Source organism: Capra hircus, chromosome 6, assembly GCF_001704415.2.
Source record: "Capra hircus breed San Clemente chromosome 6, ASM170441v1, whole genome shotgun sequence".
Classification (NCBI taxonomy): Eukaryota; Metazoa; Chordata; class Mammalia; order Artiodactyla; family Bovidae; genus Capra; species Capra hircus.
The window spans coordinates 98,301,673-98,319,320 of NC_030813.1; the positions used below are offsets into that span (position 1 = coordinate 98,301,673).

At 37.6% G+C, this 17,648-nt stretch overlaps 1 protein-coding gene across 2 annotated transcripts in view; it reads left to right on the forward strand.

Moving 5' to 3' along the window:
- The window catches only part of COPS4 (COP9 signalosome subunit 4), a 38,622-nt gene that overhangs the window by 7,316 nt on the left and 13,658 nt on the right, over positions 1-17,648 (forward strand). For both annotated transcript variants that reach the window (XM_018049672.1, XM_018049673.1), the window contains exons 2-6: positions 2,099-2,178; positions 5,589-5,740; positions 6,766-6,869; positions 11,527-11,680; positions 11,841-11,991. In XM_018049672.1, coding sequence (XP_017905161.1) covers positions 2,099-2,178; positions 5,589-5,740; positions 6,766-6,869; positions 11,527-11,680; positions 11,841-11,991 — 641 coding nt within the window. The remainder of the gene's footprint in view (positions 1-2,098; positions 2,179-5,588; positions 5,741-6,765; positions 6,870-11,526; positions 11,681-11,840; positions 11,992-17,648) is intronic.

A 17,648-nucleotide genomic window follows, 5' to 3' on the forward strand; every position in this document is an offset into this window, starting at 1 on the left:
TTTAGATTTTAAAAAATTTTTTTGATGTTCCCAATGTAGATTAGTTAAGTTGTGAAACTGTATATTAAAACTTAAGTTATTAGCAAATTTTTATAAGTGAGACATTGTCATTTTTGAATATAATATTATTAGTATAAGATAACTGGGATTTAAGGATAAGAGGGTTTAGCCATAGTCTTGATTTAATTTGTATGAAAAATAAGCTAATCTAAAAAAGAAATCATAAACCAATGAATGTATTAACTAAAATCATGCCCAGGGCAATAAAGTGTATGTATAAATGTAGATAGGGAAAAAAATCCATGTGCATATGAGTGTGTGTATATGTATATATACAGAGAGAATGAGATTTTTTGTGTGTGGGATCTCAGTTCCTTGACCAGGGATTGAACCCCGGACCATGGCAGTGAAAGCCTGGAATCCTAACTAGTAGGGCACCAGGGAACTCCTGAAAACGAGATTCCATCTGAATAAGTTATTGGATGACTGTATTTTATCCCTCAAATTTAGCAATTTTTATTTTAAAGCTTAATAATATTTCCTTTCTTTCTTAGACTAGTTTGACTTTTCTTTTGGAGTTGGCTGTCTTTTCTGTCAGTATACCTGCTTTACAAAGCCAGTTTGATTCATTGCAGTTTTGAGAAATCAGACAGTCAAGCTTGTGAGAATATCAGATGAGAATCAGTGAGTGCTGAACTGTAGCTTGAGGGTGTGCCTTACAAATAGAAGTCATAAATTTGAAAGAATTTGGGTCCTATTTGTGTGTTTTTGTTTCTTGACTATATTCTGGATACTGTTTTGAATAATTGCAATTAGGTTTTTAAAAAGCATTAATGAATGCTTTTAATAAATATTATGATTGAGACAAATAAAGAGGATTAAGAATAGTATAATACCTATGTATCAACCACTCAATTTAAGAAATAAAATGTTTTAATACTGTTGTATCTTTGAGTGCTTATGATGTGCCAAGTACTGTTCTAGGCATTATATGTGCTATACTTAGTTGCTCAGTCATGTTTGACCCTCTGTGACCCCATGGACTATAGCCCGCCAGGCTCCTCTGTCCATGGGGATTCTCCAGGCAAGAATATTGGAGTGGGTTGCCATGCCCTCCTCCACATAGGAGTAAACAAAACAAAAAATCCTTGTCCTGATGGAGTTGACAGGTTAGGAAGCAATTTGCTATCGCTTAATAATTCTTATCAGTCTTGTTTTTAGCATTACCCCCTCATTTTTAGAATGCTGCTTTGAATTTTTGTGATCATGAATATTAGAATAGTTGTTAGAAGCGAATGCAAGTAAGGAACTAACGGGCACTGCCTGACAGCATGAAGGACGTTCAGTCAGTACATTTGGCTTGGTAGGGTGTGTTCTGTACACACTAAGACACTTGATCTCTAGTATGTGGCTTCATTGCCAGTCAACATTACCCTGTTGTTGGTAATCCTATATTCATTAGGGCCATAAGGAAAAGGTTCTGGGTCACTTCAAATAATGTCCTTGTGCGTACATTAGTGAAGGATATATAGTTTACCTTTTGAGGCACTTGAAAGAAAATTGATGTTTTAAATTCAGAACTGAAACTTTAAAGAAAAAGTGACATCTTAGATCCAGTAACTTAGTCTTTTTGTGATGGACATGAAAACTTTAAAAATTGTGGTATACTGTAAAGAAAACTAGAAGTGGCACTTTGAATTATAGATTTAATGTTTCTTATGATGGACTGAAAACTTAAAAAAAAATCTGTAGTGTACTACTATAAAGAAAGCCACAAACTAGAGCACAATGAAAGAAACCAGGGTAAATAGAAATAAACATCAGAGTTAGTATTAGATTATATGCTCATGCTCAGTTGCTCAGTGTGCGACCCCATGGACTGCAGCCCTCCAGGCTCCTTTATCCATGGAAGTATTTAGGCAAAATGTTGGAGTGGATTGCCATTTCCTCCAGGGGATCTTCCTGAGCCAGGAATCAAACTCGTGTGTCCTGCATCTCTTGCACTGGCAGACAGATTCTTTATTAGTGAGCCACCTGGGAAGCCCATAGTCTATATAGGTGACTTCTAAACACACATTTTTTCTCTGTATTATTTTAGGTATCGTCAGATCCTGGAAAAAGCCATTCAGTTATCTGGGGCAGAACAACTAGAAGCTTTAAAAGCTTTTGTGGAATCAAGTAAGTGGAAGAAAAATTCCATGTTTGCCTTATATTACCAAGTTAAGACTTAAAAGCTTGCTCAAGCCTTGTTTTAGATTAAATTGTCAATATAATTTACATTGCAAGTAAATGAAATATGCATTGAGCTTGATTGATTTTAGAATTTAAACTACATGCCACTTGATATTTGTTTTTCAATCAACTGTGAAGACGTTGTTACGTTTACATATATGGTTTTGCATAGTTATTAATATAATAACTGCTGAGAGGCAGTATAGCAAATGACAGAGAATAGTCTGGATTCAAATTCTGGTCTGCTCTTTTATTAGCTGTGAGATCTTGGGTAGATTATATAACTTCTCTATGCCTCTTTATTTCCTTGTCTATAAAATGGGGATATGATAACTACCCTGTAGAACTGTTGGAAAATTAAATGAGTTAATATCCATAATAAAGTGCTTACAACAGTACCTGGCATATGATAAGTGCTAGAGAAGAATTAGCTGTTGTTAAGAACATTTCTTTTGAATGGGAACTAGAAATTTCCATCCTTTTAAGATATTCTTCCCTACTCCCTTACTTCAAATATACCCAGTTATTTTGAAAATTACTCAGGATTCAGGCTGGAATTTATTCTGAGTTCACAATATTAATGATACTTGATGGTGCTCTAGTTACAGTATGCTTTCACACACATGCATCACACAGCCTCTGTTTTGTAACCCTGTGATTAACAATATAGGTGTGAGTTCAGTTCAGTTCAGTCGCTCAGTCGTGTCCGACTCTTTGCGACCCCATGAATCGCAGCACGCCAGGCCTCCCTGTCCATCACCAACTCCCTCAGTTCACTCAGACTCACGTCCATCGAGTCAGTGATGCTATCCAGCCATCTCATCCTCAGTTGTCCCCTTCTCCTGCTGCCCCCAATCCCTCCCAGCATCAGAGTCTTTTCCAATGAGTCAACTCTTCGCATGAGGTGGCCAAAGTACTGGAGTTTCAGCTTTAGCTTCATTCCTTCCAAAGAAATCCCAGGGCTGATCTCCTTCAGAATGGACTGGTTGGATCTCCTTGCAGTCCAAGGGACTTTCAAGAGTCTTCGCTAGCCCTATATAATATATTATAAAATGAGTCTCAGGATTAAGTGATTTTTTTTCCCCAAGGACATTTCGTTAGTCTGTGGCAGAGCCTAGACTTTTAACAGTTATAGGTGCCTAATGGCAGTTGTAATGAAACTGTTCTCCATCACATCCGGTATCATCCAATTCCAATTAGTACACTGTAAACTGATTAGTTACACAGCCTGTCAGTTACTGCCTCAGATAACTCGGGCTTGCAGTGTGAAACAAACTGGCAGTGGTTTCAGAAAAACTCATGGCTTTTTAAAGGCCACTGCACTGAGTAGTAAAAGAGTAGTGCTTTTTATAAACTTTGAATCCAGTGAACCACCAAAAAAAAAAAGCAGTCTACTGTTATAGTCATTTGCATCAGCTGAGTAGTTTTTGAACCATCATTTATTTCCCTAGTAACTACTGATTTAAACTTAATTTATCTAAGGAGTGGTTTACAAACACGATGCATCTTTTAAAAATGTAATTAAAGTGATAATAATAACTGACATTTGTTGAATGATATGTGCCAGGTATTGCTTAAAGCGCTTTAGGTAAATTGCATTTAAGTTTCACAGCAACCTTCTTCACAGGTTTCTTCTGTGAACCTAACTTCACAAAAGAGGAAAGAGAAGCACAGGGAAATAAGTCTCTTGCCTGAGGGCATATAGTCAGGAGGGTTTGTAAGCAGTGTGGCTTCAGAGTTTTTATCCTTAATCGTGTATAATAATACAGCATAAATGTTTACAAGCAAAGGCATAAAATATGTTTATACATCTTGTTGTTTTGTCACTAAGTCCTGTCCAACTCTTTGCAACCCCATGAACTGTAACCCTCCAGGCTCCTCTGTCCAGGGGATTCTCCAAGCAAGAATACTGGAGTGGGTTGCCATTTCCTTCTCCAGGGGATCTTCCTGACTCAAGGCTCAAACCTACGTCTCCTGCGTTGGCAGGCAGATTCTTTACCTCTGAGCCACCAGGGAAATCCATCCATACATCTGTGCTGACCTAAGTTCTTTTTTTTTATAGTAGAAAGTGACTTTTTTTAAAAAATATTTTTAAGCCTCTATTTATTAAAATTTTTTTGTTCTTTTCTTTTTTGGCTTCACCATGCAGCATACAGGATGTTAGTTCAGCATATGGATCTTAGTTCACTGACAGGGATCAAACCCATGCCCACTCCTGTGAAATCATGGCTTCCTGACCACTGGACAACCAGGAAATTTCCTAGTACTGACCTAAGTTCTTATTTGTTGTTTTTGTTGGTAAAGTACAAGTGGCAGTAACTATGTCTACTCACTTTATTTAAACTGAATGCAAATTGTTTCACTGTTTCTTCTTTAGCTTTTTTTTTTCTGTAGCTACATGGGCTATAAGGATGTAAATAAAAATATAGGTACTTCTGTGCCTTCACTTTGTAGAAATATAAAGAAGAGAAAGGAATAACATAAAATTCTCAACTGTTAACTTTTTCTCAGCCATTTCTGATTCTTAGAAAAGTTGTGGTATTTAAAGTGTCTGACTCTTTGAGACTCCATGGACTGTAGCCTACTAGGCTCCTCTGTCCATGGGATTTTCTAGGCAATAGTACTGGAGTGGATTGCCATTTCCTTCTCCAGGGGATCTTTGCGACCCAGCGATCGAACCCGGGTCTCCTACATTGTAGACAGACACTTTACTGTCTGAGCCACCAGGGAAGTCCAAAAGAAGAGAAAGGAATAACATAAAATTCTCAACTGTTAACTTTTCTCAGCCATTTCTGATTCTTAGAAAAGTTGTGGTATTTCAAGTGCTTCCCAGGTGGCACTACTACTGCTGCTACTGCTGCTAAGCCACTTCAGTCGTGTCCGACTCTGTGTGACCCCATAGACGGAAACCCACCAGGCTCCCCCGTCCCTGGGATTCTCCAGGCAAGAACACTGGAGTGGGTTGCTATTTCCTTCTCCAATGCATGAAAGTGAAAAGTGAAAGTGAAGTTGCTCAGTCGTGTCCGACTCTTAGTGACCCCATGGACTGCAGCCCACCAGGCTCCTCCATCCATGGGATTTTCCAGGCAAGAGTACTGGAGTGGGGTGCCATTGCCTTCTCCACCAGGTGGCACTAGGTATTTTTAATGTTTTGGTGCAGTTGTTAAGCGATCAAATAATTCAGAATAAGAAAAACTGGTTCTGTAATATAAGGTCATAGGAGTATGGAGATCAGTAAGTAATGCTTTGAAAGGTACACTAATATATTTTAGTATTAATTTTAGGTGAAAATTGATTGCTTAGTGAAAATATACAGATTATTCATGTTTTTCTTATCCTTTACTTTTTTTAACAAGTGGTAAATGAGAATGTCAGCCTCGTGATCTCTCGCCAGTTGCTGACTGATTTCTGCACCCATCTCCCTAACCTGCCTGATAGCACAGCCAAAGAAATCTATCATTTCACCTTGGAAAAGATCCAGCCTAGAGTCATTTCCTTTGAGGAGCAGGTAAATACCTAGAGCAGTGATTTTTGTTTTATTTTTAGGAATTTGTTTATTATGTTTTCTTTTTTTTTAAAGTATTGTTGATTGTTGATTATAAGTTTCAGGTGTATGGTAGAGTGATTCACAAGTTTTACAGGTTATATCCCATTTATAGTTAATATTATAAAGTATTGGCTATTAAGAGTGGTGATTTTTAAACCTGAGATAGCAGCAATTATTTTGAGAGATACCATTAAATTTTTAAAGGAGATAATCATTCAATTTTATTTCTACAAAATAGTGTGCCAAACAGCATTTTACAATATAAGATCAAATAAGTATTATGATACTTTAAGTCCAGCTGACATTTGCTTATATACTATAATTTGCTTTTGTGAACCAAATACTACTTTTTAGACTATTTTATTTTTGAAAGTTATTTATGTATTTACTTAGGACTGTGCTGGGTCTTTATTGCTGTGCAGGCTTTTCTGTAGTTGTGGGGACCAGGGGCCACTCTCTAGTCGCAATGTGAGGACTTCTCATTGCAGTGGCTTCTCTTGTTGCAGAATGCAGGCTCTCGGCACACAGGCTCAGTAGTTGTGGCTCATGGGCTTAGTTGCTCCTCAGGAAGTGGAATTCTTCCTGACCCAGGGATCAAACCTGTGTCCCCTGCATTGGCAGGCAGATTCTTTACCACCAGACTTCCAGGGAAGCCCTAGATTACTTTTAAAAATCAATAAATTGTTAATTAGGCTGAGAACATAGGAGAACTCCAGCATTATATGTGCAGTGACACAAAAGCAAAACTTAATATTTAAATTATTGCCATAATCCACATTACAGAAATGTGTTCATTCACTGTTTTGATATTTTATGACTGCAAAGTTCACAAAAGAAATTTGGGTAGTAAAGGTAAACTTTTACTATTTACCTGCCTGTAGAGTGTGTTGAATAAGAGCATTGTCATGATAGACTATCATTCTGTTTATTTTAATTAGTTACTAATATCAATAGAAATAATTTAACCCATATACTTCCTATTTCAGGTTGCTTCCATAAGACAGCATCTTGCATCCATATATGAAAAAGAAGAAGATTGGAGAAATGCAGCCCAAGTGTTGGTGGGAATTCCTTTGGAAACAGGACAAAAGTATAGTAAATAGTGGATATTGGATGGATATGTATAACTGTTCACTTACTTTTTTCTTCCATTTTAGAACAGGAAACAGATAATGAACAATTTAATGAATAAATAGATAAATTTTGTCCCATGTTAGAAGGTGATAAGGGCTATAGAGAAAGGGGATAAAGTGGGGGGTGGGATGTGTTACTAAACAGGGTGATTAGAGTGGTAGGGTGGTCCTGATACCACCTTTCTAAACACTTGAAGCGGGTAACGGAGAGGCTGTGCACTCCCTGAGAGAAGAGTGTCAATAGATCCTCTTGGAGAGGATGGATAGTGCAAAGGCTTTAAGATGGAAGCTTCAGAGTGTTTTAAGAAGACCAAGGAGACCACTGTGGGTGGAGTGAGCAAAGGGGAAAGTGACAGAGGGTGAGATCAGAGAGGACCGGGGACCAGAGTACGTGGAGCCTTGTCAGTCATTGTAAGGCCTTTGGCATTTTTCTAAGTGAAACTGTGAAAAGCCTTTGAGGGATTTTGTACAGAGGACTGACGTGATCTGAGTTATGTTTCATTTTTTAAAAAAACATTTATTTACTTGGCTGCGTCAGGTCCTAGTCGTGGCACACAGGCTCTCTGTTTTGGCTTCCGGGCTTCTCTAGTTGTGATACGTGGGCTCAGTAGTTACGTTGCACAGACTTAGTTGCCCCACAGCATGTGGGATTCCTGGTTCCCTGACCAGGGATCAGACCCATGTCCCCTACGTTGGAGGGTGCATTCTTAATCACTGGACCACGAGGGAAGTGCCTGGCATATTTTAGAGTCATTCTAACTACTAGGTTGAGAATGAACTGTAGGCATGCAGTGATAGAAGTAGGGACATTAGCTGAGAGGTTTATGCACTACTGCAGGTGAGACAGAGATTGTGAGAAATGCTGGACTTTGAATATGTTTCTAAGGTAAAGCTAAGGATTTTTTGACAGCTTGGATATAAGAAAAAGAGCCAAGAGAAGTAGTCCTGAGTTTTGGTTTGAGCAACTGGAAAAACAGAGTTGCCATCTACTGAATGGTAGAGAACAGGTTTTGAGGGAAGATCAAGAGTTCTGTTTTGGACATGTGATAACCAAGTAGAAATACCTAGTAGAGAGTTGAATTTGTTAGTCTGGAGTTTAGAAGAGAGGTCTGGACTAGAGATGTATTGACGCCTGTGGGAACCATTGGTATATAAATGGAATTTAAAGCCATTAGACTGGATGAGATCTCCGAGGCAGGACATAGAGGTAGAGAAGGGGACTGAGTATTGGGTCTTCTGACATTAAGAGGTCAGGGCAGGACGGAGATGTAGCAGGTGAGGATTGTCCACTGAGGTAAGAGGGAAACCAGGAGAATGTGGAGTGTGGTATCTGTGGAGCCAAACGAGGAAAAGTGTATCAGGAAGGAGCAAGTGGTCATTGCAGTGCTGATGGTCACGTAAGATGAGGAGTTGAAGGTTAACCATAAGAGTGAGTGATGTGGAGATCATTGGTGGCCTTGACGGAAGCTGGTTTGGTGAAATGGTGAGAGCGAAAGCCCGACTGGAGTTGTTTACAGGAGAGGGAAGAGAAGAATTGGAGCTGGTGAGCATGGGCAAATCCTCGGGGAAGTGTTCATCAAAGGGAGCAGAGAAGTAGGGTAGAAGATGACAGCAGACGTTAAGTAGAGATTGTTTTTTTCCATGATTCAGTGGAAGGCAAAACTCTGATCTTGGGGAGTAATGGAGGGGATTCTTGCAGGAGTAGAATAGAGGGGAAGGAATCCAGTGGAGGGATAGGCTTCAGATAGGCTAGCAGATGGTTCATACTTGACAGAGTTTTTCAACCTTGGCGCTGTTGGCACTTTAGATTGGATAGTTCCCTGTTGGGGAGGCTGTGCTAGGTATACGCAGACGTGTAGCAGCACCAGGGGCCTCTATTCACTGGATGCCAGTGGTGCCGCTACTCCTAGCTGTGACTATCAAAAATGCAGACATTGCCGAATAGTCCCTGGTGGGCAGACTAGTCCCCAGCGATCTACCCTAACAGCCAGGAACACAGAGTAGATGGTGCAGATGTTAGTAATACGGCGGTGGAGCTTGTGTAAGTACTCTGATTATTTCAGTATCCTTAGCGAGGTTGGAGTCAGAGTCATCAGCTGATGGGGGTGGGAGTAGTGAGGTTGAAGAGATACAAGAATATCAGAAAAATTCTCCAGGAGAGCGGGATAGTACATAGACTAAAGATGGACAGTATACTTGGCAGCATTAAGGCTCGTTTAACAGTCGTAGTCTGTAAAATGAGATCTGGCAGATTGGTCGGCTGTTTTTCTCCATCAGAGTTCAGCTACATGGTTGGAAGAAAGGAGTGGATGAACTCTCCAGTTTAACCAGCATTTTGATTTTGCCCAACAAGTACAACAGCATGAGAGGAACAAGGCAGACGAGTGCATACGCAATTCAGTGATTGTAATGATTGGCCATAGGGGTCAAGTGAGGTCAGGAGGAAAGTGAGGCCTTTAAGGAGAAAAATACAGTAACAATGTAATAGGATCAGTGGTTTGAGGGTCACAGTGAGTTCAGTGGATTTTTGGATTTGAGATACTAGAGAAAATGAGATGGAAGAATGATTAGAAAAATTAAGATGATAGTTTGTAACTCTTATTCAGCCAATCTTGCCTTTGATATGATTCTAAAAAAATTTATAGTTCTTTATATTGTATAAGAAAGATGAAAGTTGTGAAACTCTTGGTTGTATTATTGAATATACTTCCTTTTTCAGTTGGCAACTATAAAAATATGAACTAAATGACAAAAAATATTTTCAGTTACTTCTCTACTCTTTCACCAGATGAATAAGGGATTCTTATTTTGTCTTCCTTAGTATTTGTGATCATAAGGCAAATACTACTTCAGGTATCTTGCCTTTTGTGTGAAATGATGCCCCTTGAAAAAGCAGTCAGTATATAAAAATGCCTTTATATATAGATGTTGAATTTTGTTCTCTAAGGCTTCTTATTAACTCAGTTTTTTCCTTTGATAGTTTGAAAAGGCTGAAAAAGTTAAAGTGTTAGTTTCTCAGTTGTGTCTGACTCTTTGCGACCCTATAGACTGAAGCCCGCCAGGCTCCTCTGTCCAGAGAATTCTCCAGGCAAGAATACTGGAACGGGTTTCCATTCCCTTCTCCAGGGGGTCTTCCTGACCTGTAGATCGAACTTAGGTCTCCTGCATTGTAGGCAGATTCTTTACCATCTGAACCTCCATGGAAGCCTCTGAAAAGGCTTAGGGCTTTCTTAATCGCTTTGGTCTTATGCTGTCTGGAGCAGTGTCTCGTTAGTACAGAGCAAATGATCTATTTTTCATTGGTAGTTGACGTAAATACAGTTCTTTGCAGTGGTGGTTATTAACGTTTTGAGAGTACTGTAACATTATGTATGAGAATACCAAGAACTGAAATTTCTATGGTTTTCTAAACAAGTTAAAGTGATTTGGATAAATTATTGAGAGCTTGTTTCCCTAATAAAGGATTCATTCTGATTATGAAAGTAATAGATATACTTGGCATAAGAAATGAAAATGCAGAAAAATACGGTGCTGTTTATAGCAATATATGTAAATATGAGTTGTGAATAGAGATAATAGAAAATATTAATAATATATGACTTATGGAAAATTTTGAATTGATATAAAATTTTTTGAAGAGTTAGTTTCAAAGTTAGGGCCAAGTCAATTGTAAACTCTGTTCTTGCCACATGGTAACACCACTTTTGGTGATAAGTAGAATTAACTTTTCTATGAGGGTAAATCTTGAATTATGTGAGTTTTGAATTATATAAGGTCTTCAGTTATGCATTTCTTGCGTATAAATGTGACCTTTGGGATAAGAAGAAAAATGAAAACTACCTGTATTATCACTCCGGGAGATAATTGCGATTCCTCTCTTGATGTATGTATATGGAAATACATTTTGATAGTGTTTTTGTGTACTTTTTTGTCCTTTTGTTCATTTACTGAAAACTTATGACTATTATCAGAAATAATTATTATAATAATGACACTGTATATAATTATTTTATATATATGTAATTGTGTAGTGTCATCTTTATTTATCAGAACTTAATTAATTACCATAAATACCATTATGGTGATTTCCATTTTTTCCTATTATGGATATTTATGAATAACTTTACAAATGAATATTCTCTACACATATATGTGTGCACATGCATGATTTTGGGGGGGATTTATTTTTTAGAGGTAGAATACAGTAGGTGAAGAGTATATGCATTTTAAAGGATTCAAAGAATGGTTGGAGAGCATACTGCCAAATTGTCCAGAATGGATGTACATGTCCATAGTTCTTTTGGTGGTGGTACATGATATGTCCTTGAACTGGGCTTTTAAAATTTTTTTAAAGATCTTTGACTTGTGAGATTATCTGGGGATTAGAAGAAGCTAAAATAGATATGAATAATGACAAAAATAATGAAAATTCAGTAAAATGTATTTGGAAATGTTTTTTAGCTTCTCTGTGTTTTTCCAATGCAGTAAAAAGTTTGAGTCCCTTATAGTAACAGAATATATGTGTACGTATCAGGAAAACATAACTTATTTTCTACCACCCCTAAAAATTTTCTTGGTGAAGTAGTCATTCTGTGTCTTTCTGTTATCACCTAGACAGTACAATGTTGATTATAAACTGGAGACCTATCTGAAGATTGCTCGGCTATATCTGGAGGACGATGATCCAGTCCAGGCAGAGGCTTACATAAATCGGGCATCGTTGCTTCAGAATGAATCAACCAATGAACAGTTACAGATACATTATAAGGTAACTGATGAACTGGTTTGGAATTAATTTTGTGTTGGAGAATCCCACAATATTAAGGTGCTCCAGAATATCTGATAAATGCTGTTGTTATACATTAGAAATTCTCTTTTCTTTTGCTTTTTAATTCTTCCCCCTAATTGAAACGTTTTCCCTCTTAAAGGTATGCTATGCACGTGTTCTTGATTATAGAAGAAAATTCATTGAAGCTGCACAAAGGTACAATGAACTCTCTTACAAGACAATAGTACATGAAAGTGAAAGACTAGAGGCCTTAAAACATGCTCTGCACTGTACCATCTTAGCGTCAGCAGGTAAACAAATCATTTATGCTTTAATGAGTAGAAAGCTATCTTTGCTTAATAATTTTAGGTTCGTTGCTGGAGAAGGGATAGGCTACCCACTCTAATATTCTTGGGCTTCCCTAGTGTCTCAGCTGGTAAAGAATCCACCTGTAATGCGGAAGACCTGGGTTTGATCCCTGGGTTGGGAAGATCCCCTGGAGAAGGGAAAGGCTACCCACTCCAGTATTCTGGCCTGGAGAATTGCATGGACTATATAGTCCATGGGGTTGCAAAGAGTCAGACACGATGGAGTGACTTTCACTGCTATTTGAGGATTTGGTGAGAAACTGTTCTTCAAGAGAATGTCTTATTAATACAGCTATGATAAATTTAATTAAAACATTTAAGCAGTAAGAGTAGGTTGCTAACTTAAGATGTTTTGAAAATATGTATTTACCAGCCTCTTACCCACAGATATTAGGAATTGTTAAGAGATAATCTGAAGGTTAGTTCTGCTAAAATATCACTGAACAAAATGGATATTAAATTGAGAATTACACAAAGGGAAATGAAAATTAAAATCTAGAAATGGGTAATATAATTAATGTACTGCTTTGGGGATTTTTAAAAATTTTTAATCTTCAAGCCTCACTTTTAGACCTGGCACTTATCTTTTTCTCCAGTAAATATAAGTAGTAAACTGCTCTTTGTCCTTTTTACTAAACTACAGCATGTAAATCATTCAACTTATAAAGCAGGAAAGGGCATTGAGAAGAAATGCTGATAATTCTAAGCTGTGGTGTTTCTAAATCATTTTATAATGTTTGTTTTTGAACTGTATTTAGTTGAGACCCTAATGACATATTCAGACTACACATTTCATTCTGTATAAAGCAGTGATCTTATTTATTTTTGTTACTGAAAAGACAGTACATAAAATGGTACCACTTTCTACTCTGAAGAACTATTACTGATTTCTTCTATCTCTTTCAGTATATAAGTGTGTATCCTCCTTTTTATACACAAATTATAAGATGATATACACACTTTTGCAGGGTGCTTTTTTTATGTGGCTGTCCATCACGGTGGTCTTTGTATAACTCATAAAACTCATTCTTTTTTATTTTCTATTCTTTGGCTTTATCATAATTAGCCAATTATGATGCTGTAGTGATTATACGTGTATATATAGGTTAAATTCTTGAATCTAAGGGTGCATACATTTAAAATTTTGATAGAAATTTAAGTTGCCTTTTAACGTTACCCTCTAAACAATGTCTGTGTGTACCTAATTGTTGTTGTGTTGTTCAGTTGCTTAGTTGTGTCTGACTTTTTGTGACCCCGTGGACTGCAGCAAGCCATGCTTCCCTGTCCTTCACTATCTCTTGGAGTTTGCTCAAGTTCATGTCCATTGGATTAGTGATACTGTCTAACCATCTCATCCTCTGCCGCCCTCTTCTCCTTTTGCCTTCAGTCTTTCCCAGCATCAAGGTCTTTTCCGATGTACCTGGTTATTCACACACACATTTCCAAATATTTTTATCCTTACTAACCTGGTAGAAGAAAGGTAATATTTCATTCTAGTTTTAATTTGCATTTCATTTACTATGAATACTTTTGAGCATCTTTTCATGTGTTAAAAAAATCATTATTGAAAAACCCTTTTTTTTGGAGTAAATTAGTCTGTTTACGTTCATTAGCCATTCCTTATCTTTTTCTTATAAAAACTGTTCACATATATAAGAAATTAACAAGTTTTTCTCCCAGTTTATTATCTCTTTTTTGGCTTTATTTATTTTTTAATTTTTGCCACTCAGAAACTTTAGATTTCTATATAGTTAAATATTTTAATCTTTTATAGCTTTGGGGTTATGTCGACTTGCTTAAAAGGTCTTTCCTATTCTGAAATTACATATTTTAGATTTCTTCATGTTTTCTTCTGGTACTTTAAGTTCTTGAATCCTCTGATCTTTTAGTTCAGTTCAGTTCAGTCACTCAGTCATGTCCGACTCTTTGCGACCCCGTGAACCGCGGGACGCCAGGCCTCCCTATCCATCACCAACTCTTGGAGTTTACCCAAACTCATGTCCATTGAGTCAGTGATTCCATCCAACCATCTCATCCTCTGTCGTCCCCTTCTCCTCCTGCCCTCAATCTTTCCCAGCATCAAGGTCTTTTCAAATGAGTCAGCTCTTCACATCAGGTGGCCAAAGTATTGGAGTTTCAGCTTCAACATTAGTCCTTACAATGAACACCCAGATTGATCCCCTTTAGGATGACTGGTTGGATCTCCTTGCAGTCCAGGGGACTCTCAAGAGTCTTCTCCAACACCACAGTTCAAAAGCTTCAATTCTTTGGGGCTTAGCCTTCTTTATGGTCCAGCTCTCATCTCCATACATGACCACTGGAAAAACCATAGCCTTGACTAGCTGGACCTTTGTTGACAAAGTAATGTCTCTGCTTTTTAATGTGCTATCTAGGTTGGTCATAACTTTCCTTCTAAGGAGTAAGCGTCTTTTAATTTTGTGGCTGCAATCACCATGTGCAGTGATTTAGACTCTGAAAAATTGAGAACCCTAGAGAGCTTTTGTTTATGTCTGCTGTTTAGTGTATTAGAAATTGAAGTGAGTAATTTAAAAATATTTATTAATTCATTTAAAAGTAACAATAATAGATCTGTTACATATAAACATAAGTGACTTTTTTGGACATACCACATGGCTTCTTAGTTCCTGACCAGGAATTGAACCCACATCCTCTTTAGTGGAAATGTGGAATCCTAACCCTGGGACCATCAGAGAAGTCCATGCTTGTTTTTCTAAATGGCTAGTTATTTGAGTTGGCATTCTTTATTGAATTGTGAATCCCTTTTCTCCCTGTTGCTTTGAAGCACATTATAATAGATTTCTGGACATAGTATTCTGTTCCATTAATTAGCCTGTGTATTTCTGAATATACTAATACTATGTTCTTCAAATTATTATACCTTTATCTTTATAGTGTCTTAGCAGATCTTCTTACTCTTCATTACTCTTTCCTAAAATTTCCTGGCTTTTTGCTATATTTGCATTCTCTCATTGTCTCTCTTTCTTTCTCACACCCACACTCATGCATGCACACACGCGCACACACACACACATTTTGATGTATCATTTTAAAGTAATTTGAGGGCCATCATGACACTCCTTCATATATCATGATGTATTTCCTAAGAATAGAAACATTTTTTCTGTGTAACTGTAATACCATTATCATCCCTAAAAAAGTTAACACTGTAGAATTTAGCAGCTGGTCTGTATTATCACTGCTTCAGTTAGCTCAAGAATATCTTTTATACCTGCCTTTTTCATCTTAAATAAGGAGGAATTTTATGTGTGTTATTTGGTGATTATGATTCTTTAGATTCTTTTAGTCTAGAAGAGTTTCCTCATTCCCCCCACCCCCAACTTTATTGTGGTATAGTTCACATACAACATTGTATATAGTTTCCTCACTTAAAAAAAAAAAATTTTTGCAGCCAATTAAGCCGACTGTGCTCTTTTCCCCATGGGGGCCCAGTGTGCAGTGGCTGCAAACAGCAGCCTCCTCGGTAGTGTATGTAGCCTGTTGCTTGTACAGGTTGCCCTAAGGGACCTTGGATACAGCTCTTTCCATTGGACATTCATGACTAGCATGCTGTCCCCAATCTAGGCTCCAGACAGGTGTGCATGGTCCCTTTGGAAAGCCCTGGGACACACTGGCCAGGGTCCACATTGGCCAAGTCATAATGTCCATCCGCACTGAGCTGCAGAACATGGAGCCTGTGATTGAGACCCTCCTTGGGGCCAAGTTCAAGTTCCCTGGCCGCCAGAAGATCTACATCTCCAAGAACTGGGCGTTTACTAAGTTTAGTGCAGATGAACTTGAAAGCATGGTGGCAGAAAAGCAGCACATCCCAGATGGCGAGGGGTCACATATTATGTACACAGCCCTGATGGTGGCCCTCTGGACAAATGAGGGGCCCTGCCCTTATGAGAGCCTTGGTGCGGTCGCCTCCTTCCTCTTGCCCACTGATGAATCTTACGTTCCTGTCCAAAAAAAAAAAAAAAAAAATACTGACTTTGAAGTTATTATAAAGAATATCCTTCATCCTAGATTTTTTGATCTATATGATATGTACTGTGCTTAGTCACACAGTCATGTCTGACTCTTTGCGACACCATGGACTATAGCCCACCAGGTTCCTCTGTCCATGGAATTTTCTAGGCAAGAATATTGGAGGGAATTGCCATTTCCTCCTCTTGGGATCTTTCCTACCTAGAGATTGAACTTGTGTCTCTTGCATCTCCTGCTTGGTGGATTCTTTACACTGTGCCATCTGGGAATCCCTCTTTGAGATATATATATGTATCTGTCATATATATATCATGTATCTATGATATATATAGTTAATTTATTCCTTAATCCCATAGATTCCTTATAAAATAGAAGTTATACCCAAAGGTTATATTAGATTCAGGTTAATTTTTTTTCTAGCAAGAATATCTTATAATGATACTGTATACTTGCTGTTGAATCATGTCAGCACATACTGCTACATTGTCCCACTGTTAGTGATGCTGAGTTTGTTCATTTAATTAAGGCAGAAACTCCATTGTAAAGGTACATTGTCCTCTCTGTATTTTGTAAGCAATTCATGGGGTGCTGCTTTGACACCACAAAAATTCTGTTTTCCAAATTCCTTTCCATAATTTAATATCTGTTAATAATCCTTGCTGGATCACTCATTACATGTAGTATAAAATGAAAATGAAAAATGGTGAATTATTCATTCTTTGTTCCTTTTTTTCCCAAATATCACTGTGAACTTTTTCTGTGCTTATTCTTCTGCATGTAGAAGCACACAAAACTGTACATACAGAAACGTGTGCACAGAAAACATGTACACACAGAAAACTGTACATATCAAAAGTATACACTTCAGTGAATTATCACAAAGGAAAGCCACCATATAGTCAGTGCTCAGAAAAAGAAGCAAAATATTACCAGCACCATGAAAGCCTCTGTCCTGCTTTCTCCTAATCTCTATCCCTAACCCCCAACCCCTAAGAGTGGTCATTAGTATATGTTAATTTTGCCTGCTTCTTATGTTTATATAAATGAAATCATGTAGTATATATACTCTTGTCTTTCTTCTTTTGCTCAACTTTATGAAATTTATCCACATTGTTAGAGGTATTTTCTTCATTTTTGTTGTTATGTGGTATCCCATTCTGTGAATATACCGCATTGTTTATCCTATTGCCTTGTCATTGGCTATTAGTAATAGTACTGCTATGAATATTCTTACATATTTGACTCAGTTTTTAAATTTTATTTGTGTGTTACAATAAATTATGGTTGTGATTCTTCTTGATGCTCAAGTTGTCCCAAATATGACCAAATTATGTCTTTTTGACACGGTCCCCCTGTTAGTCTTTGAGTACTTGCCCGATATATAGTATAAGAAGATGCCTTAGGGTCCTTTTGTTTTTTTCCCTGCCCCAGACATGAAATCAGCTATTTTTTTAAGGATTTCTAGTTCCTCTTAATGAGGTTAGCAAGATCAGGATACTAGGTATGCTCACTGATGCTGGATGTCATTGTCATTTAGGCTCTTTGAATATATAGAGCTAAAAATAAATTTAAAAAGAAAAAGTCTGTTCATA